The sequence below is a fragment of the Eulemur rufifrons genome, chromosome 2 (genome assembly GCF_041146395.1).
Source record: "Eulemur rufifrons isolate Redbay chromosome 2, OSU_ERuf_1, whole genome shotgun sequence".
NCBI classification, from domain to species: domain Eukaryota; kingdom Metazoa; phylum Chordata; class Mammalia; order Primates; family Lemuridae; genus Eulemur; species Eulemur rufifrons.
The window spans coordinates 49,804,451-49,827,096 of NC_090984.1; the positions used below are offsets into that span (position 1 = coordinate 49,804,451).

At 49.3% G+C, this 22,646-nt stretch overlaps 1 protein-coding gene across 4 annotated transcripts; it reads left to right on the plus strand.

The window, feature by feature from the left end:
* Positions 1-339: 339 nt before the first annotated feature.
* Positions 340-22,646, plus strand: RPAP1 (RNA polymerase II associated protein 1). Of its 4 annotated transcripts, none has more exons than XM_069484524.1 (25): positions 340-376; positions 7,043-7,299; positions 7,807-7,955; positions 8,239-8,328; positions 8,816-8,936; positions 10,169-10,390; positions 11,272-11,451; positions 12,443-12,558; positions 12,843-12,941; positions 14,430-14,531; positions 14,738-14,905; positions 15,145-15,327; positions 15,449-15,583; positions 15,680-15,850; positions 16,316-16,473; positions 16,917-17,075; positions 17,227-17,428; positions 17,836-17,945; positions 18,225-18,420; positions 18,628-18,780; positions 19,009-19,151; positions 19,738-20,494; positions 21,642-21,818; positions 21,974-22,033; positions 22,140-22,646. In XM_069484524.1, exons 2-25 carry the CDS (start codon positions 7,119-7,121, stop codon positions 22,287-22,289), a joined length of 4,182 nt encoding a protein of 1,393 aa, XP_069340625.1. In that variant the 5' UTR covers positions 340-376; positions 7,043-7,118; the 3' UTR covers positions 22,290-22,646. The 4 variants fall into 4 exon arrangements, with proteins under 4 accessions (XP_069340625.1, XP_069340642.1, XP_069340633.1 ...); XM_069484541.1 differs by having other exon boundaries at positions 351-376; positions 11,272-11,409; XM_069484532.1 differs by having other exon boundaries at positions 358-679.

Sequence of the window (22,646 nt, forward strand, 5' to 3'; positions counted from 1 at the left end):
CACCGGGGAGGTCACACTGGGGTGTGTGTGAGCGCTGGGGTGTAGGATATGGCTATGCAGGCTGGTAAGTGCAGAGGGACGTCTGAGGAACCCTTTGTCCCTGTCACGGGTGTCGTATGTGTAGAAGGGTCTGTGCCTGCTGTACATCAGAAGGATGTGTGTGCTGAGTGTTGGTATAGAGTTTATGCAGGGTAGGACACCGCCGGCGGTGCAGCTTCGCGCTTACCTGCCTGCGACGCTGAGCAGACAGCCCACAATACTCCGAGTCAAGCCCAGGAGGCGGGGCCGCGCTGCCGGGCGGAAGTTGAAATCTGGCGGCGGCGGAAACGCGAGCCCTGTGGGGTAAGATGGCGGCGCCCAGGGATACCTGTAGCAAGTAGGTGGCGGGGTTGGAGGGACGGACTTTAGGTGACCCGGCAGAAAACCTAGGAGCAGGGTGTCCAGTTCCTTTGTTGGAGCATGCCCGCAGGTCTTTGCACGGGAGCGGCTGCGGCCTTCCAGTGCATAGATTTCGGTTACGGCTTTTCATCCACCGGCGGCAAAGGCTGACTCGGTGATTTCTCGTTGCTGACTCCGGTGGTTCAGGAGGCATGCCTAGAACTCCCGACCGCAGAGCTCTAGGGGCAGTTGCGTGACCTGACTCGGGTTTGGATCCTGGCGCTAGAGGACAGGCTGCGATGTAAGAGCCCCAAAGACTCCTCAGAGGCAATCCAAGAAAACCCAGAGGTCCATTGTTAGTGCTTCTTTGCTTACAGGTTACTCTCTAGGCTGAGGATTCATCCTTATTTTGTTAATAGTTAAAGATGTTATCATTTCTAGCACGGATTGGTTCTGGACAAATCTGCCCTGGAGTTTGTGGGGGAAATACATTGGTGGCTTTACATAGGACTAAAATAATTGCTGTCAATTACTGAGGCTTATTTAAATAACAAATACTGGAGTAGACGCTTTGCGTGCATAGCCATTTAAATCCTTACAAAAATTCCTATTATATAGGACCTGTTATTATCCACATTTTATGGTTATGGAAACGGGACTCAGGGTAGCCTAGATAATTTCCCATTTTCGCACAGCTAGTAAGTAGCTGGAGCTGGTATTTGACGTCTGACCTTCTGATTTAAAAGTTGGTGTCCATAACCACCATAGCTGTCTGCAGTGTGGATTATGGCCCACCCTGAGAAGTGGGCTGGACTTTGCTTTTGGTAACCTGAATCCATTGATAAATAGAGGAAATTGTCTTTGCTTTTGTAGAATCTTACAGAAGTGAATTGTTAACATACTTTGGATTCTCCCTTCATCTAGTTTAGCCTTCCTTTGGGCCAGGGGGGACACTGGGGTAGGAGATTTTTTTTCCTTGTTTGTTGGCAAGACTGCCCAACAATTGGTTATGGTTAATTTCTCTTTGTATAAATAATGAGAATCATAACTGGTATTTGTGTACTTGCCATGTGTAAGACTCTTATTCTAATCACATTACATATACTTAACTCATTCATGAGGTAGGTACAATTATCTTTATGTTACAGATAAGGAAACAGGCACGATAATTTGAGTAAAGTACCTTGCTTAAGCTTACAGTTAGTAAATGGTAGAGCCTGAATTTGAGCATAGGCAGTCCATCTCCATACTGTTTACCTCCCATCCAGGAAGAGGCACACCTATGTACTTTGCTGTTGTCACTCTACAAACATATTTACTTATTACAAGATCTGTGCCAAATTTAAGACTCAATATTGTAGACAGGTCTTTGCTCACTTCATCCACTTCCTTCTGTTCTCTGCTTATCTAAGTTTTCTCCTTATTATTTAGACCTATTTTTAACCTTTAGAGATTTTTTCCACCTCTGAAATCCTGTGGACTAGTTTTTTATGTGATTAATTTGGTCACTGGGATATAATGCTATTTATTTATCTATTTTTTGAGACAGAGTCTTTCTCTGTTGCCCAGGCTGGGGTGCAGTTTTGCAATTATAGTTCACTAACCTCTCTCAAACTTTTAGGCTTAGGTGGTCCTTCTGTCTCAGCCTCCCAAGTAGGTAGGACTATAGGTGCATGCCACCACGCCTAGCTAATTTTTTTTTTTTTTTTTTTTTTTGAGACAGAGTCTCACTTTGTTGCCCAGGCTAGAGTGAGTGCCGTGGCGTCAGCCTAGCTCACAGCAACCTCAAACTCCTGGGCTCAAGGGATCCTCCTGTCTCAGCCTCCCGAGTAGCTGGGACTACAGGCATGCACCACCATGCCCGGCTAATTTTTTCTATATATATATTTTTTTAGATGTCCACATAATTTCTTTCTATTTTTTAGTAGAGATGGGGTCTCGCTCTTGCTCAGGCTGGTCTCGAACTCCTGAGCTCAAACGATCCGCCCACCTCGGCCTCCCAGAGTGCTAGGATTACAGGCATGAGCCACCGCGCCCGGCCTATTTTTTAAAAAATTTTTTGTGGAGATGGGGTGTCACTGTTGCCCAGGCTGGTCTTGAGCTCCTGACCTGAAGCAATCCTCTCACCTAGGCCTCCCAAAGTGCTGGGATTACAGGCATGAGCCACTGCACCCAGCCTTGTTTTGCTTTTTAAATGTATACATGTGGTTACTATATTCCTCCCCCAAATTTGGGTACATCGTTGACCAAAGGAAGATTTTCACAATCTAGGATATGTCACTTTAACTACAAAACTTAGGAATTTCTAGGCTTGGGGTTGGGGGGAAGAGAGATAATGAAGTAGGAAATTATTAAAAGACCCAGTATTTTGGCATGGTTTCTGCCTCCCCCGGAAGCTCCTTGAACCCAGGGACTGGATTTTACCTGCATTTCTTTGTATTTACAGCCCCTGGTACACCATTCTGCCCAGAGTAAATTCTCAAAAAAAGTTTTTTATTATGTTCTTAAAGTCACATCCTCATGTGATTGTTTTTTGCCATTTCTACCCATTTTAACCTCTCCCACAACCTTGTTTTGGGGAGTGTTTTCAATACTGGCTTTGTTATTAGATGTGATCCTGCTTAGAACTGCATGAAGAAAGAGTAAGGAAATGTGTCCTTCAGCACTATTGTTATTCCTACCTATCCAGCCTTGTCTCCTCCTGAGGAGGCGGGAGCTGTCCACTTCATTGCACTCTCCCACATGCCATGTTTATCCAGTTTTCACACTTTTGCTCAGCTGTTCCTTCTGGCTGGAGGCTTGTCTTATCCTTCAAGATCTGGTTCAATGGTTTTCAAGTAGGGGTGATTTTTCCCCTAAGGAGACATTTGGCAAAGTGTGGAGATATTTTTGCTTGTCATAACTGGGGGAGGAGGTATGCTAATGGCTTTTAGTGGGTAAAATCCAGGAATGCTGCTCAACATTCTATTAATACAATGCACAGGACAGCCTCCCACAACAAAGAATTACCCAGCTCTACAGGTCAGTGGTCCCTATTGAGAGAAACTCTAGTATAATTCGAGCGTTTGCTCTTCAGAAGATGCTTTATAGTTCTCTCCTGTCTCACTCACTGTTCCATACTTCCAGGACACTCGAGCACCACACAGCACTAAGCAGAACACAGTGGTTAAGAGCATGGACTGACTCTGGGATTGAAACCTAGTCCTACCACTTACGAGACTTTAGGCAACTACTTAACTTCTCAGCACCTCTCTTTCCTCAGCAATAAAATGTGAATGATAGTAGTAACCTGCCTCATGTGGTTGTTATGAGAATTAAATGAGTAAATACGGGAAAAGTGCTTAGACAGTATATGGCACATACTAAGTGCTCAATAAGTGTTAGCTATAATAATAATATAATTTTATTATTATCGGCATCTAGCTCAGGGATTCCAAACTAGGCAGCCAGGTTGCAGACATGTTTGTTTGGCCAGCCCACATGTTTTTGTTTTTTAATTGAAATATAATTTACATACTACAAAATTCACCATCTTGAAGTATACAATTCAGTGGTTTTTTAATATATTCACAAGGTTGCAACCAACACCACTAATTCAAGAACATTTTCATTATCCCAAAAAGAAGCACCATACCGATTAGCAGTCAATTCGCTTTTCCCTCCAATTCTCCTAGTCCCTGGAAACTAATAATCTACTTTGTGTCTCTATGGATTTTCCTCTTCTGTGCATTCCATATTAACAGACCCATACAATATGAGGCCCTTTGTGGCTGGCTTCTTAACATAATGTTTTGAAGGTTCATGCATATTGTAGCATGTGTCAGAACTTCATCCTTTGTATTGACAAATAGTATTCCATTGTATGAATATACCACATTTTGTTTATCCATTCATCAGTTGATCGGCATTTGTGTTTCCACTTTTTGGCTATTATGAATAATGCTGTTCTGAACATGTTTTCTGTGAACATATGTTTTTATTTTTCTTGGGTATGTATATCGAAGAGTCAAATTACTGGATCGTATGGTAACTCTGTGTTTAATTTTTGAAGGACTGCCAAACTGTTTCACAGTCCCACCAGGAGTGGATGAGGGTACCATTTCTCCACATCTTAGCCAATACTTGTTATTTTTCTTTTCTTTCTTTTTAAATTTAATTTCAGCCTTCCTAGTTGGTGTGAAGTGGCATCTCATTGCGGTTTTGATTTACATTTCCATAATGACTAATGATGAACATCTTTCCATGTGCTTCTTGGCCATTTGTATATCTTTTGGTGAAATGTCTATTTAAATCCTCTGCCCATTTTTTAATTGGGTTATTTGTCTTTTAATTGTTAAATTGTAAGAATTCTTTTTTTTTTTTTGCTTTTTGCTTTTTTTTATTATTCACAGCCAACATCATACTGAAAAGAATTCTTTATGTAATCTAGATACAAGTCCTTTATTATTTATATGATTTGCAAATATTTTCTCCCATTCTATAGGTTGTCTTCACTTTCTTTTTTTCTTTTTTTTTTTTTTTTTTTGTTGAAACAGAGTCTCGCTCTGTTTGCCGTGGCGTCAGCCTAGCTCACAGCAACCTCAGTTTCCTGGGCTCAAGCTATCCTACTGCCTCAGCCTCCCAAGTAGCTGGGACTACAGGCATGTGCCACCATGCCCGGGTAATTTTTTCTATATATATTTTTAGTTGGCCAGATAATTTCTTTCTATTTTTAGTAGAGACAGGGTCTCGCTCTTGCTCAGGCTGGTCTGGAACTCCTGACCTTGAGCGATCCACCCGCCTTGGCCTCCCAGAGTGCTAGGATTACAGGCGTGAGCCACCGCGTCCGGCCTGTCTTCACTTTCTTGATAATCATCTTTGATGCACAAAAGTTTTTAATTTTGATAAAGTCCAATTTATCCATCTATTCTTCGGTTGATTTTGGTATCATATCTAAGAGATTGTTGCCTAATCTAAGGTCACGAAGATTTACAACTATGCTTTCTTTTTTTTTTTTTTAATTATTTTTTTTTTTTTGAGACAGGGTCTCGCTCTGTTGCCCAGGCTAGAGTACAGTGGTGTCATCGTAGCTCACTGCAACCTTAAACTCCTGGGCTCAAGCGATCTTCCTCTCTCAGCCTCCCGAGTAGGTGGAACTACAGGTGGGTGCCACCACACCCAGCTATTTTTTCTATTTTTATTTTTGGTTGAGATGGGGGGGGGTCTCCCTCTGTTGCTGAGGCTGATCTCGAACTCCTGACCTCAAGCAATCCTCCTGCCTTGGCCACCCAAAGTGTTGGGATTATAGGTGTGAACCACCATGCTCATCCTACACCTATGTTTTCTTCTAAGAATTTTACAACTTTAGATCTTACAATTAGGTCTTTGGTCCATTTTCAGTTAATTTTTGTATATAGTGTGAAGTAGGAGTCCAACATCATTCTTTTGCGTGTGGATATCCAGTTATCCCAGCACCATTTGTTGAAAATACTCTTCCTTTACTCTTCTTTCAAAGATACAATGTCTTTCCATTTGTTTAGGTCTTTAGTTCAATAATATTTTATAGTTTTCAATGGACAAGTCTTGTACTTCCTTGGTTAAATTTATTCTGAAGTATTTTACTCTTTTTAATGCTATTGAAAATCTTGTCAACCTTGTTGAAAATTAGTTGACTATAGATATATGGAATTATCCTGGACTCTCAATTCTAGTACATTGATCTATATGTCTTTCCTTATGCCAGCACCAGACAGTCTTGATTACGATAGCTCTGTTTTCAAAGTGTGAGTCTTTCAACTTTATTCTTTTTCAAGATTTTTGGCCCTTTTGTTACGCCAGAGGGGTCCATTCGTCTTTCTGTGGCAAACGTATCTTGCTCTTGCTCTTGCTCTGTAAATCTATCTTGTCCTTCCTCGGTAAACTTTGTTTCACACTTGCCTTGCCAAAAAAAAAAAAAGATTGTTTTGGGTAGTCTGATGAGTCCCTTGCATTGCCATATTAATTTTAGGAGTATCTTGTAAATTTTTACAAAAATAGACAATTGGAATTTTGATAAGGATTGGCCTTGAATCTATAGATTTGGGGAGTATTAAGTCTTCCAGTGCCTGAGCACATGATGTCTTTCCGTTTGTTTAGGTCTTTAGTTCAAGAGTGTTTTATAGTTTTCAATGGACAAGTCTTGTACTTCTTTGGTTAAATGTATTCTGAAGCATTTTATTCTTTTTAATGCTATTGTAAATTAAATTGTTTTCTTAATTCCATTTTCCGATTGTTCTTTGCTAGTGTATAGACATATGAATGATTTTTATACATTGATATTTTACAGCCTAAGGTTTTTAATAATTTGAATACCTTTAAGCCAGGCACGTTCTCTCCGTTTGATACAGAATCATTGCTCCCTGTTATGACACATTTAACTGCCTGGCCCTTGATAGGATTTTCCTCAGGTCTCCTGCTGGTTGTTCCTGAGCGTTTTATCACCCACAGATTATAAACAACCTAAGCTGGCTGTAAATATTGTTGCTAGGCTGATGACATCAGGGAGGGCTGAAAAGGGAAAGCAATAAGCTATGAATGAGGAGGAATGAGTTCATGCGAATCCAGGGAAAGAGAGGGTCTTCTCTGATACCTAGTACAGAGGATTGGGGTTCAGTTGCAGAGGGCCCATCATCTTTATTGCTCTTAGGGATGAATGAGAGCAACTCCCCACACGGAAGCAGTGCTTGAAAGAGTCATACTGAGGCTGCAGTTGGAGTGTCAAGATGCTGTCAAGACCAAAGCCAGGGGAGTCCGAGGTGGACCTGCTGCGCTTCCAGAGTCAATTTCTCGCAGCTGGTGCAACCCCAGCAGTACGATTGGTGAAGAAAGGAAATAGGAGAGGTGGCGATGCTAACCCAGAAGAGGCTCTGCTGCAGGACCATCGGGATGTAGTGATGCTGGACAGTGAGTGTCTGTGGGGTGAGGCTAAGAAGGGGAGAGGGTACAGCTTCAGGGGCCCCTTCATCTTCCTGATGTGGCTGGGTTCTACCCCATCATTATTTCAGACACTGCATAGCCTCTGTTGCAACAGCCCCATTTTACAGATAAAGAAACTGAGGCTCTTAATATTTTACAGATAAAGGCCCCATTTTACAGATAAAAGAAACTGAGCTTAAATATTTTAGCCAGGTGCAGCGGCACATGCCTGTAGTTCCAGCTACTAGGGAGGCTGAGGCAGGAGAATTGCATGAAGCTAGAAGTTCAAGACCAGCCTGAGCAACATAGTGAGACCCTATCTTTAAAAAAAAAAAAGTTGAAAATTAAAAAAAAAAAAACATTAAATATCTTACCCAAGATGAAACACCTTGAGCGAGGCTCCAAGGCAGCTGCCTTTCTTTGGCTCACCTCAGCCCTCGGCGTCCTCCTAGGAAAATATGAGTATACTTACATGTGGGTTTTTTCAATTCCCAGATCTCCCAGATTTGCCCCCAGCTTTGGTTCCTGCTCCCCCGAAGAAAGCTAGGCCCAGCCCTGGCTACCCTCTGCCTGAAGATGAGGACCCAGAAGAGAGGCTGAACAGGCACGATCAACACATCACTGCTGTCTTGACTAAGATTATTGTGCGTCTCACCCTGGCTGAGTGGGACAAGGCATCCCAGGGCAGTAAGGATATTGGTGGGTGGATAAGGATGAGCCTTATGAGTGGAGGGTGCTTCAGAAAGTAGACTTTCCCGCTGCAGTCAGGTTGGGAGCGGGGTTAGAATCACTCTGCCCTAAAATAAGGCGAGTTCATGACCCCCCAGAATGAGGTTCTAGTCTTGTAGAACGAGGGCCAGTGGAGTAGAGTCTAGCTTGTGGAAGTCTCTCCATTGTCCTTCACTACTTTGTGCTTTGTTGCTACAGGAACGAGATACAAGTTCAGTGGCCGTGAATCTGCCTGTGCCCAGTGGTGTTGCTTTCCCGCCTGTATTCCATCGCTCGCAGGAGAGACAGGTGGGCAAGAGTAAGCTTAGGCAGTGCTTGGGAGACAGGTGAGTCTCATAGTACATCTTCTCCAGGTAGTTTTAATAATGATAAGCAATTCCATTTATAAAGCAGTACCATCCTAAGCACTTCATACATATTACTTCTTTTAGCCCTCATAACAAACATGTAAGGTAGAGATGTCATGATGATACCTTGAGTATGAGGATACCTTATCCCTATTTTTCAGATGAGGAAAACTGAGAGCCCCCACCCAGAGAAGTGAATAACTTGTCCAATACCACACATCTGATAGGTACAAGAGCCAGAGCTTCAACCCATATCTGTCAGATTTTAAGATGTTTACTCCTACAGAGTTCTCCTTTTTCTGATGACCAGGGTTATGATCCCTAGAGCTAAGTCCCTTTTATCTTTTTGTTCCAGAGACCTTGGTATAATGGTTAAGAGGAGAGAGATAATGAGCATCAGTAACCTAGATTTTCTTTTTGCCCCATAGGGGAAGTCAGGAACATCTGGTAAGAGAAGCATCTTTGCCCAGGAAATTGCAGCAAGGAAGCTATCTGAAGCCAGGGTGCCATCAGTTGAGGAAGTTGTGTTCAACATGGTCCCACCAGAGGGTGAGCTGGGGTTGAAGAGGCTTGGGCGTGGCCTTTTTCTTTTACTTTTCTTTCTTTTTTTTTTTTTTTTTTGAGACAGGGTCTCACTCTGTTGCCCAGGCAGGAGTACAGTGGTGCAATCATAGCTCACCGCAGCCTTGAACTCCTGGAGTCAAGCAATCCTCCTGCCTCAGCCTCCCTCCCAAGTAGTTGGGATTACAGGCATACACCACCACTTCCAGCTAATTTTTCTTATTTTTTGTAGAGACAGGGTCTCAATATGTTGCCCAGGCTGGTCTTGAACTCCTGGCCTCAAGCAATTCCCCCGCCTCAGCCTCCCAATGTGCTGGGATCACAGGCATGAGATACCATGCCCTGCCTTGGCCTTTTTAAAAGATGTGATCATAGGTTCATTTTTGTGTATGTGTCTTCCCTGCCTCAAATAGGAGGTGCATTTGAGCTATCTCAAGAGAAAGTCATTCCATGTCCTTACTTAAAAGTACTGAGTATGTTAGGCTTGGGTCCACATATAGGTCTTAGGTGCAGGGAGGGGGCAGGCCATTATGCAAACCTGAGAGAATGGGTATGGGATAGAAGTGTCTGGCAGAGACTGGAAAATAAAGATGTAGTAATAGTTGAGCCAGGCACAGTGGCATGTGCTGGTAGTCCCAGCTACTTGGGAGGCTAAAGCAGGAGGATTATTTGAACCCAGGAGTTTGAGGCCAGTGCGGGCAACATAGCCAGACCCCATCTCTTAAAAAAAAAAAAAAATGTAGGCCGAGGTTCCTTTAATGATGCATCTTACTAGCAGAAGAGCTGGGGGCAGGCACTTAGCAGTAGATGGCTGCCTAGACATCCAAGAAGAGTCAGAAACTAGGATGTGGCCAGGTGTGCCAGTTTGAGCTCATAGTCCCAGCTACTTGGGAGGTTGATGTGGGAGGATTGTTTGAGGTCAGGAGTTCATGACCAGCCTAGGTGATATAGTGAGACTGTCTCTTTAAAAAAGAAAGAAACTATGATGTTTCTGAGGGAAACCTTTCCATATAAGTCCTAGGGAAACAATGAGTGGAGAAGCCACCTCCCTTCCCCAGTGTGGAGTCCTGTGCTAGACCCAGTGGGTTGTCTATTCTGTGCCTGGGAAAGCTCCAGTCTGTACCTGTCCCCAGGCTTAATAGGCATACAGAAAAGGGCCATACGGCCCAGTTAGAGCCACAGAGGGCAGGGTAATGAAACTGATCATGCACTTCCTCCAGATGCTGTGACCTGTGAGGCACCCGCTCCTAGAGACCAGGGCTACCAGCTTCCAGGGAGCAGCCACAACTTCCAGGGCCCCAGTTTGGTCACAGGGAAGGGGCTCAGAGGCCAGGAGGCTCAGCAGGAAGCCCAGACCATCCATGAAGAGAATGTAGCAAGACTGCAGGCCATGGCTCCTGAGGAGATACTACAGGAACAGCAGCGGTTGCTGGCTCAGCTTGGTATGGGTACTTGGCTTTGCTAGGAAGGGACTGCCACTTATTGAGGAAGACTTACTGTGAGTTCCAGGTGCCGTGCTGGGTACTTTAATGTTATTATTTCATTCTATCCTTAAACTCATCCCATGAGGTAGGTGGTATTAACCTCATATTATTAATACCTATGAAAAAAACAGACCCCAAACTTTCAAGAAATTCTCCATGGGTCACATAGCATATAAGGAACTCCGATTGGATTTAAACCTAGGTCTGTCTGGTCTCACAGGCCCTGCCTGTAAGCACTGCGTTACGTGTAACTGTACTATCCTGGTGCAGTGGACATTACGCTTTATAACAGCTGTACGCCAGTGTAATTGCAGTCTGTTCCATTCTGTGACACTACTGTGCTACACCTCCCTCCTAGCTTTTGTTTGCCAAATGCTAGGCACCCAGTCAATCTTGTCTCCCACTGTATTATCTAGCACCTATATAGAGCATAACGCATATTAGATATTTAGTAAATATGTGTGCATAAATAAATTAGCTGAGAGAAGGTGAGGAAATTGTTTCCCTAAATGCCTTCTTTTTGGCTCTAGTCAACATTCATTCTATAGCCACTTACTTTGGACCTGTGACTTGGAGCCAAGCACAGGGACAGGCGTAGGAACCCGGGGCAGGGGACTGTGAAGGCGGGGGAAAGGTGAGCAGCCTCCAGTGACCCACAGGTGTGAGAAGGCAGGGTCATTGAAGGGCCATAAGAAGAGCCAAGGGGCTTAGGCCCGGGCTGGGAAGCAGCTTGTCCTGTCCTTGACACCAACAGGCAGGCAATATTCAGCAGGTTCCAGGCCTGTAGCAGGCTAGGAACAATCTGCCCTCTCTCACTGTCCCTGCACCTTCACCTCTAGACCCCAGCTTGGTTGCCTTTTTGAGATCTCACAGCCATACCCAAGAACAAACAGGAAAGAAGGCCACCGAGGAGCAGAAGCCAGGAGGATCCTCTGTTCATGTCAACAAAGAGGAGCCCCTCATGTCAACTTCTGCCAGTGAGTCCAGGAAGGGAGACAAGCTGGAGCCAGGAGCCCCAGGTATGGAGGAGGGGGGACCTTCTTTTGGTGGATAAAACAAGCGGAAAATGTCCCTTCTCCTAGGCCTGGCAAATGAGAGAAGCTTCTCTGCCCTTGGAGAGCTAACATTAATCCTCATCGTTGGCTTCAAATCAGTCTTCATTTGCTGATGCATATCTTCTTCCTGCACATGCTTCCTGTTTTCATGTCCTGTTACTGCTCCTTCTCCGCCTCCCCTTATAAGAGGCTGAACGGCCCCCTCCCCCTGACAAACCGTCTCCCTGCCTTTGCTGTAGCTGCCTCAGCTCTGGCTCTGTCCATCCCATAGTTCTTTTTACCTCTGATCCCAGTGTTGGGAGAAGATGGCCCAGTCAGAGTGATGGGAGAGGAAGAGTATGATGAAGGTCTTATGAACGTGCCAGACCAGAAGCAGAGAGGCCAGTGGAAGCACTCATTTCCCAGAAACTAGATTATTTCATTAGTGATTAACAAAGGAAGAAATTGAATTATGACAGCCAGGAACCTCCTGCCCCCGGAGGAGCTCCAAGCCAGCTGAGTAGGTTGGGTGCGGGCAGGGGTGAGGGAGGAGGACAGTGTTGCAGGGGTATGTTTCTATATCCAGCCCCCTGGGGCAGTATAGCTGCTTTCTCATTGTCCCCACTCCCCTACTCCTTTAGAGGGCTGGAGAGCTATGCTTTCCTGGATCTTTGTGGTCCTCCCTCCTCTTTTCTGCCCAATCTTTCTCTTTCTTTCCTCCTCCCACTCCCAACAAATCCTTGGGGTCTGCAAGGGTCTAGAGCCCAGGACTGGAGGTGTCTGCCATATCTGCGACATTCGCCTGGTCCCCAGAAGTTCCAGCCCCAGGGCCATGCCATTTAGCCATAACTGAGGGTAGAAGCTGCCAGATCCTGGGGCAGAAGTAGATGTGGCAGCTGCTTAGTGACGGTGGGGATTCTTGTGGACTAGTGAGCTGAGCCCCTTAGGGAATACTATCATGCTTCCATCTCCCCAGCGCTTGCACTGCCTGTGACCCCCCAGAAGGAATGGCTACACATGGACACTGTCGAAATGGAAAAGCTCCATTGGACCCAGGACTTGCCCCCACTCCGGCGGCAGCAGACACAGGAGGTGAGAGCCAGCTGGCCTCCAAGGGGTGGGGTGGGGTGTGAGGGGCTGCTGCTCTTACACCCAGAGCTCAGGCCCTTCTATTCCCCTGAGCCTGAGAAACATCTCTCTTTTGCTCTCACACCCCCCTCCCATCACCCTGCCTGGGCCCCAAGGCCAGATGAGCCCCATTTCCAGACAGAGGTAGAGTCAGGACCTAAGTCCTGAGAGGCCTGGGATTAAACGTGGGGAGTGGGTGTGGACAGGTTGATGCTGCCCCAGCCCACAATCCTTTCTCTTCCCATCAGAGGATGCAGGCCCGATTCAGTCTACAGGGAGAGCTACTGTCCCCTGATGTGGACCTACCCACCCACCTGGGCTTGCACCACCATGGCGAGGAGGCAGAGGTGAGGCATGAGGCCCAGGGAGAACTGGGCAGCTCTTGGCAAGTGCTTTTAACAACCACGTGGAGGCCGAGAAAGGTTGCTCACACCCATAATCCCAGCACTTTGGAAGGCTGAGGTGGGAGGATCACTTGAGGCCAGGTGTTCAAGACCAGCCTGGGCAATATGACCAGGCCCCATCTCTGCAAAAAAAACAAACCATTGGCCCGGCGCAGTGGCTCACGCCTGTAATTCTAGCACTCTGGGAGGCCGAGGTGGGTAGATCGTTTGAGCTCAGGAGTTGGAGACCAGCCTGAGCAAGAGCGAGACCCTGTCTCTACTAAAAATAGAAAGAAATTAGCTGGACAACTAAAAATATATAGATAAAATTAGCCGGGCATGGTGCCACATGCCTGTAGTCCCAGCTACTCGGGAGGCTGAGGCAGAAGGATTGCTTGAGCCCAGGAGTTTGAGGTTGCTGTGAGCTAGGCTGACGCCACGGCACTCTAGCCTGGGCAACAGAGTGAGACTCTGACTCAAAAAAAAAAAAAAACAAAAACAAAAAAACAAACTATTAATATCTGGGTATGGTGGCACATGCCTATAGTCCCAGCTACTCAGGAGACCGAGGTGGGAGGATCACTTAAGCCCAGGGGGTCAAGGATGCAGTGAGCTAAATCAGGACACTGCATTCCACCCTGGGCAAAAATGGCACAGGGAAAAGGATCTCTGGTCAGTTGCCCATGACCTCCTGTGTGCCCTGCTCTAGTTCATGGCCTTGCTGTCCATTCAGTTCCTTAGGCTCAAAATCTTGCTCTTCTCTCTCTCACATTTTGGTCAGTTGCTAGAACTTGCCTACTTTTGTCATCATGCTTCCTACATTGTGGTCTTGCTCCGTCTGCTCAATTGCCATGCCTTCCACTCTCTCCTCCGTGCCACTCCATCCCTCACGAGGCTGCCATACTGATTTCGTCTGGCGCAGCTCAGGCTATACCTTGCCTTGGAAAGTTTCCCGGCTCCCCTCTGCTCACAGAATAAGGTCCTGGTTCCTCAGCTCGGCAAGACCATCCATTCCCCGCCCGTTCCTGCTGACCCTGCCACCCTGCCGCCTTCACTCCTGCTGCCCCACTCTGCTGCCTTCTCCCCACACGCCTCCTGTGCTCAGGGACCTTCAGGGCTCAGCTTGCTCCAGGGGATGCTTTTACCTTTTGCGCCATGCCAGGCCATAGAAGCTCTACCCATCCACTGAGACCAGATGGCTTTTGCAGGTCCCCCTTGCTCTTCTGTCCACTGGTTGCAAATTAAACATGGATTGCTATATTCCTCCCCATCTGCTGTGTGCCACGGTTACTTGTGTGCAAGTCCCATCTTCTTTACCAGCTTGAGCTCCATGGAGAGCAGGGGCAGGAGATATCACTTACTCATCTGTGTCTTTCCCTTGTCATTTTGCTGGGTATGTTTTGGGCACTGCTTTGCATCTTTACTCCTTCTAACTTCCTGTCCCTGCCCCAGAGAGCAGGGTACTCCCTACAGGAGCTGTTCCACCTGACCCGCAGCCAGGTGTCCCAGCAGAGAGCACTAGCACTGCATGTGTTGGCCCAGGTCATCAGCAGGGTGAGTGGACTGCTGGCCTGGTCCTGCCCGCCCCCACCCCCTTGCTCCACAACCTTAGACATCCTCACTTCCTGCCCTTTCCATTCTGGCTCACTAGCCAGATACGTGCTTTTAACAACCCCAGGCCATTAGTGGGCAAATGAAGGGTTAGAGTGAAAACTATATAACTTCAGCATCTCCAGCAAGGTTTTATCCTCCTGCCCCAGGCCCAGGCTGGTGAGTTTGGGGAACGGCTCGTGGGCAGTGTCTTGCACCTCCTTTTGGACGCTGGTTTCCTCTTCCTGCTGCGCTTCTCCCTGGATGACAGAGTGGATGGGGTCATCGCAGCTGCCATCCGGGCTCTTCGGGCTCTGCTGGTGGCTCCTGGAGATGAGGTATGCCATACGGATAGGACTGGGGCTTGGAGGTGTCAGGGTCCCCACTCCTCATGCTGGGCGTGCCTCGCAAGCAGAACGTAGAATGAGAGTGAGCTGGTGTCACCCTCTTCTCCTAACGGCCCCGAAGCCCAGGAGCCTTTCCTTTCTGCTCTTTGGGGGGCTTCCACTCTCTACTCCTGGGCCCACTTCCTCGCCCCTTTCTCTTCTTCCCACCCCTATTCCCTTTCCTTTGGCAGGAGCTCCTCGACAGCACCTTCTCTTGGTACCATGGAGCTTTGATGTTCCCTCTGATGCCCAGCCAGGAGGACAAGGAGGAAGAGGATGAGGATGAAGAACGCCCGGCAGAAAAGGCAAAAAGGAAGAGCCCCGAGGAAGGAAGCCGGCCTGCACCTGACCTGGCCCGACATGATGTCATCAAGGTAAAGGCAAAGCATCTTTCCCATCCTGTGACCTAGAGGGCAAGCACACGCTGGGCAAGAGGTGTCATCAGGGCCTGGGCCCAGCTGTGTTTGGCAGTGGGTTTATCTCTCTGACCCCCAGGGGCTCCTGGCTACCAACCTGCTGGCTCGGCTGCGCTTTGTGCTAGAGGTCACCTGCCCAGGACCTGCTGTGGTCCTTGACATCCTGGCCGTGCTCATCCGCCTGGCCCGGCATTCCCTGGAGTCAGCCACGAGGGTGAGAAAAAGAAGGGGACAGGGAGTGGGCAAAGAGCCTGGCTAGGCCTGATCAAGACAGCCTCCCTACCTCCCCTTTTCCTCCTGTCTCCCATAGGTCCTGGAGTGCCCTCGGCTGATAGAGACCATAGTTGGAGAGTTCTTGCCCACCAGCTGGTCCCCCATGGGGATAGGGCCTACCCCCAGTCTACACAAAGTACCCTGTGCTACTGCCATGAAACTACTTCGTGTCCTGGCCTCGGCTGGTACGAATATTGCTGCCCGGCTGGTGAGCAGGACACAGGGCAAGGGATGAGGGGGCTTGGGACAAGGCTGGGTTGGTAGCTAAACGTGGCCCCTGAACCTCGGGGTGACCAGCTCATGCCATCTTCCGCTCTGGTTCAGTTGCTTAGAAATACAACAGAAACCACCAGACAGGAAGCTAGTCAGCTGGAGCCTGGTGTGTCCTGTAGACATACTCTGGTCTCACGGTGTAAGGGGAGGGTTCCCCTTCCCCAGACCCAGATCACAGGAGCCACATATAGATGCGTGCTAATCACCCTTAGCCAAGCAGCCCTAGAGAAGGTGCCCAGCAAGTGCTTGCTAAAGAGAGGGAGGGGTGCATGAGGTAGTTTCACCCCTGCCCAGAGTGGCCTGGAACAGGGCCAAGTTGAGCCAGACTCTCAGTCCAGCTCAGAGTAGGTGGACTTGGACTCCCAGCAGACCCTGATCGCCGTACTCTGCCCACCCCCAGTTGAGCAGCTTTGACCTCCGGAGCCGCCTGTGCCGCTTCATAGCTGAGGCTCCCCAAGAACTGGCCTTGCCCCCAGAGGAAGCTGAGACGCTGAGCACTGAGGCCCTCCGTCTGTGGGCTGTGGCCTCTTCCTATGGCCAGGGCGGTAACCTTTACAGGTGAGGAGAGGCAGGAGTAGGCTCCCTTGTAGACCCCTCCATTTCTGCACTGCTGACCAAATCAGTACCTCAGTCTTACTCAAGATCCCAAGCTTGGTTGGGGGGCGGGGGGGCTTGGAATGAGGAAGGGATCTACTGGGTGTGAAAAGGCTTGAGAGTCAGGACCAGTCAGAGAAGAGCAGAACAAACCTGAGCTAACCACAGTCTGTACGCAAAAGCATTGGTATCTTGGTGAACTAAGATTTAAATTCTCTGTTGGGGGCAGCCTTGAAGGACTACATCCTCCCCTTTCCTCAGGGCCCAAGAGTGCCTCAACCTGGGGCCTTCTCCCTCCTGATCCTCCTTCACCAGACGGCAAACCCCTGGGGCAGGGCTATGCCTGTGTGTCATTTTTCCATCTACTTCATGCAGTGGACTGGACGTTAGTCATCGTTCTTCCCTAGGGAGCTCTACCCAGTGCTGATGCGGGCCTTGCAGGCCGTGCCACAGGAGCTCAGCACCCACCCGCCTCAGCCCCTGTCCGTGCGACGGATAGCCTCATTGCTCACTCTCCTCACGCAGCTGACCCTGGCAGCTGGTAGCACCCACCCCAAACCCATCAGGTAGGTTAAACCCTGAGCCTGCCAGTAGGGACATCCTGCCGGCAACCCCAGGACAGGCAAGAATGCTCCTCCCTAGGGAGAGAATGGCTGTTGCTTAGAGGGGAATCAGGCAGCCAGATCCTCACTGTGGCCCCTTTTGGTGCTTCTGTAGTGACTCTGCTGAGGCCAGCCTATCGGCCACCCCCTCCTTGATCACTTGGACGCAGGTGTCTGGGCTCCAGCCTCTTGTGGAGCCATGTCTAAGGCAGACCTTGAAGTTACTGCCCAGATCTGAGATGTGGAGTGCCCTGAGCCCAGTGCCCACTGCCTGCCTGTTGTTCCTGAGCGCCTACTACCAGGCCTGGAGCCAGCAAGTGAGTGTCACCTGCCTGCCTTCCACCATGCCCCTGTGCTGGCCTCCAGCCACATTCCACCCCTCCACTCCTATTCCCCATTTCCTACCATCCACCTTTTAACTCCTGCCTTTCCTCCTCTTTCCACCTCCATATCCCAGTGGGGCTTCCCAGGAGCCATGCTGGTTGGGACCAGAGAACCCAAGCAGCAGCTGAGCCTTCCTATAGCCTTTATGTTCTCTGTGCATCCCTGGCCTTTGGGTGCCAGAGCAGCCTCAGGGCCTTCTCTCCCTTCGGAAAGGTCAGCCTGCAGAAGCTTCCAAATGCACTCTTTTGGGCTCTTGGGATGGTGGAGTTGGCCCAGGTACACAGGGGTAAGACAATGGGTGTCCTGGGCCATCAGCTCAGTGAACCCTGTGGTCCTCCAGCCAAGCTTGTGCCCAGAGGATTGGCTTCAGGACATGGAGCGCTTGTCGGAGGAGCTGTTGCTGCCACTGCTGAGTCAGCCCACTCTGGGCAGCCTGTGGGAGTCCCTTAGGTATGTGCCGTGTGTGGGTTGTTAGGGGGAAGCAGAAGAGGAGGCACTTTCTCTTCTCGGGATTCCTAGGTCCAGCTCCCTGTCCATCCCAGGGTGCAGCACTGCAGCCTGAGGGAACCTGAATCCCTAGCGGGCAGCAGTGCGCAGGGCTCCGAGGAGTGTGGGCACTGACCTGCACAGCCAGGCCTCTGCCGGCCTTGGTCACAGACCAAGCAGCTCTTTTCCAGCCTGGCACATGTCAGGCCAGAGCCCCGCTCCAATTCTCTGTTTTGCCTGCAGGCACTGCTCCCCTCTCTGCAACCCGCTGTCCTGTGCTCCGGCCCCTGAAGCTCCCCCTAGCCTCGTGTCACTGGGCTGTGCAGGAGGCTGCCCCCCTCTGAGTCTGGCTGGCTCAGCCTCACCCTTCCCATTCCTCACTGCCCTCCTCTCACTTTGCAACACCCTGGCCCGGATCCACAAGGGGCTGTGTGGCCAGGTAAGCCCTGGGTGCCTGGTTAGGGGCCAGGGAGGGGGCCATGGTGGCAGGAGTCAGAAAGAAAGGGGAGGGTGTTCCATGGGGAAGGGAAGCCCCTTCTGCCAGTACCCATTTCTCTGAATTTGGCTGGGAGGGGACGGCCACTTGGGGAGGCCCAGAAGGCATCAGAGTCAATTTCTACATCTGAACAAAACTGTTTTTCCTCAGCTGGCAGTCATATTGGCTGCCCCTGGACTCCAGAACTACTTCCTCCAGTGTGTGGCTCCTGGGGCTGCCCCACACCTCACACCCTTCTCTGCGTGGGCCCTGCACCACGAGTACCACCTGCAGTACCTGGCCCTCGCCCTGGCCCAGAAAACGGTGGGTTCCCCTGTCTGACAGGTTCTGCCTCCTGCCCCGAGATCTCCTCCTGCTTCTTGGAACCTTTGCTGCTTCTGCCAGGCCATACAGCTCCTACTTTCCTCCAGACGTGCCCTGGATCTGTGCCGCTCAGCCTTGCTTACGTCCTCTTCCTCACTTCCCACTGCTTTGGTCCCCTCCCCTCCGCACTCCCGCACACTAAATAGCTCCCAGCTTTTCTGTCCACAGGCAATTGTCCAGCCACTGCCTGCCGCCAGTGCTGCCCTCCATCATGGTATGGCCTTGTCCTTGCTGAGCCGGCTGCTGCCCGGAAGCGAGTACCTCGCCCACGAGCTGCTCTTGAGCTGTGTGTTCCGGCTGGAGTTCCTCCCGTAAGTCCAGGGTTACTGGCATCAGCTGTGCCCTATGGAGGCTGCTGTGGTTGTTAACTGAGCAGCCCTGCATTTGGAGCCAGCAGAGCTAGATTTAGTTCTCTTTCTTCCGTGGATTGCTCGTTTAACCCGTCAGATTCTCTTACCTCATTAGTAAAGTGGGAGTGAGGCTCACCACACCAGAGAATGATTGTGAGACTTCAATGTGACTGTATGGCTAAAAAGTGGTATATAAACTAGCTACATGCATGTACTAGCTCGCAGTTACTGTTTACTCCATGTCTGGTACTCCCTTACGTGTTTATCTGTCTTTTAAGTGTTTCACACGGGCCATGAGATAGATACTATTATCTCTTTCTTACTGTGAGGAAACTGAGGCACAGGGAAGTTACGTAAACTTACACCTGTGCAGCTGGCTTTAGTGTTCATCCTCTTAATTGGTATACAACACTGCATGGGAGGTGGTTAGGGGAGCAGGGAGGAGTAGGATTGGACTTAAGAGCTTCTGGGAAGCCCTAAAGAGCTGGCACAGCCTCCAGTTGCTCTGATTCCAGCCCTTGTTTTTGGCTTTTGCATCCCATTACAGAGAAAGAACATCAGGGGGTCCAGAGGCAGCCGATTTCTCTGACCAACTCTCCTTAGGGAGCAGCAGGGAGCCTCGGTGTGGACGAGGGGCCCTACTAGCTCAGGCCTGCCGGGACCTCCCCAGCATCCGCAGCTGCTACCTGAGCCACTGCTCGCCAGCCCGAGCCAGCCTGCTGGCTTCCCAGGCTTTGCACCGAGGGGAGCTACAGCAAGTCCCAACCCTGCTGCTGCCTGTGCCTAAGGAGCCATTGCTGCCCACCGACTGGCCCTTCCTGCCACTGATTCACCTCTACCACCAGGCTTCAGATACCCCCTCGGGGCTCCCTCCCACTGACACTGTGGGGACAGCCATGCGGGTCCTGCAGTGGGTGCTAGTTCTGGAGAGCTGGCGCCCCCAGGCCCTCTGGGCTGTGCCTCCTGCTGCCCGCCTGGCACGGCTCATGTGTGTGTTCCTGGTGGACAGTGACCTGTTCCGGGAGTCCCCAATACAGCATCTGGTGGCAGCCCTCCTATCCCAGCTCTGTCAGCCTCAAGTCCTGCCAAGCCTCAACCTGGACAGTCCACTTCCTGGCCTGACATCTTTCCCTGACCTCTATGCCAACTTCCTGGATCATTTTGAGGCTGTCTCTTTTGGGGACCACCTTTTTGGAGCTCTGGTCCTTCTTCCCCTGCAGCGTCGGTTCAGTGTCACCTTGCGCCTTGCCCTGTTTGGGGAACACGTGGGAGCCTTGCGATCTCTGAGCCTGCCTCTGACGCAGGTACTGTCTCAGCCCAGCAGGGCCTGCCAGGGATGCCCTGTATTGGCCCTAGGGGCAGTCCTGAGCAGGGGGAGCTTTAGTGGGCCTCAGGTTCCTCTCCTTACCCCTTCTGAGCTTTGAGAGGATTGAGAGAATCCATGAAAAGAGTTTAACATGGTATCTGACATATAGTAGGTGCTCGTTATTAACAGGGTATGGCTTTCTCATAAGGGCTACAATCTAGGGAAGAAAAGATTTACTAAAAACCAAAATGGCTCTGAATTGTTCAGATTCTAGGTGTTAACGTCAGGATTCAGAAAAGGGAAAGATCAAAGTAGGCTTCCCATAAGGAGAACGCTTTGTGGAAGAAGTAGGGATTGACCTGGACACTCAAGGTTGGGTAGAATTTGAATTGTTGAAGAGGTAGAAGGGCAAGATCTTCCTAGTAGAACAACATAAGCAAAAGCTCAGTGGCAGAAAGGAGCATGACAAAAGATAGGAGGGAAGAGAGAGTTCTGTTGGGAACTTGTTGAAAACAAGGCTCAAAATAAGAAGCAAAGTCTTAGAAGGCTGGAGCACAGGAGTTTGAGGTTGTGGTGAGCTGTGATGATGCCATTGCACTCTAGCTGGAGTGACAGCAAGACTCTCAAAAAAAAATTATCATATAATATCTATTGTGTAGATGCACCCCAATTTTCTTAGAACCTCTTGCTAGCTGTTTAGATTGTTGCAGATTTTTTTGCTATTTTAAGCAACACTGTGATAAACAGCATTGGACATAAACTTTGTGTTTATCTTTTAATCATTTCTCTGTGAGGTTAAGAATGACTTTTTAGAAAGAGAATTAACTTGCCAAGGAACGTGAACTTTTGAGAAGTTTGTTAATAACGGAGCAGTTGAATATGACATTTTGAAAGTTTTGAGTTTAAAGTATTAAGCAGTGGTAGGCAGTAGACATTCACAACTGCTGCTCAGTTCCCAGTTTCCCTTGCTTTCTGCTCTTTAGTCTTTAGCCTTGATCCTTGTGCTAGAGAAGGATTGATGTCTGTCTGAGACCTGATCTCTGTCCTTATGATTTGGTTTCATGTGACCATCAACCATCCACCTTGTAGTCCAGTGATACACATTCCCACCCTCCCCCTCAGCACATCTCATTTCCCCGTCACAGTTGCCTGTGTCCCTGGAGTGCTACACCGGGCCTCCTGAAGACAACCTGGACCTCCTTCAGCTCTACTTCCGGGCCCTGGTTACTGGAGCACTCCGTCCACGTTGGTGCCCTGTGCTCTACGCTGTGGCTGTGGCTCATGTCAATAGCTTCATCTTCTCCCAGGACCCAAAGAGCTCAGTAAGTTACGTCCCCGTCTTGAGAGGGAGGAAGGGAACTAGATTGAGCTGCCCCTGGGCCAGCCAGGGAAGAGGTGAGGGTCAGACAAGGCCCTGGGGTGAGGTGGTGGATCCCAGCCCTTGGCTCAGTGCCACCTCTCCCTGTTTTGCGTCTAGGATGAGGTAAAGGTGGCCCGCAGGCGTATGCTGCAGAAAACTTGGCTGCTGGCAGATGAGGTAGGGTCAGGGCCATTAGGAGGGTGGGAGATTAGAGGGTCTTGGGGGACAGAGACCTCAGCAGCATCTCACTACTCACTTCATAAAGTCTCTTCCCTCTCCACAGGGTCTCCGGCAGCATCTCCTCCACTATAAGCTTCCCAATTCTACCCTCCCAGAGGGCTTTGAGCTGTACTCTCAGTTGCCCCCTCTGCGTCAGCAGTACCTCCAGAGACTGACCTTAACGATGCTCCAAAATGGGGTATCAGAGATCTAGTGTAGTTGCTACGTTCTCCTGTATCCATCTCGCCAACAGACGCCTGGCCAGACAGAAGGGTATTATGTCCTAAGGGCAGGCAGGAGACAAAGGAGCAGAATGCTTGCCCTCCTGGGAGCAGGTAGTTTGAGCTTTTTTGGAGCAGAATGAACCCTAGTATTACATCCTGATATCTGGAGCTCAGGATCTGGGACTTTTGAGGGCCTGAGCTGGGAGTGACAGGTGACTTACCTATTTACCCTCTCTTTGGGAACAGGACAATCTAAGTACACCTCTCCTTACCTACTCCCAGCCCCTGCCCTAGGCTGAAGTATATGAATGCTATAGCTGTGCATTGAAATAAAAATTTTTTAAATC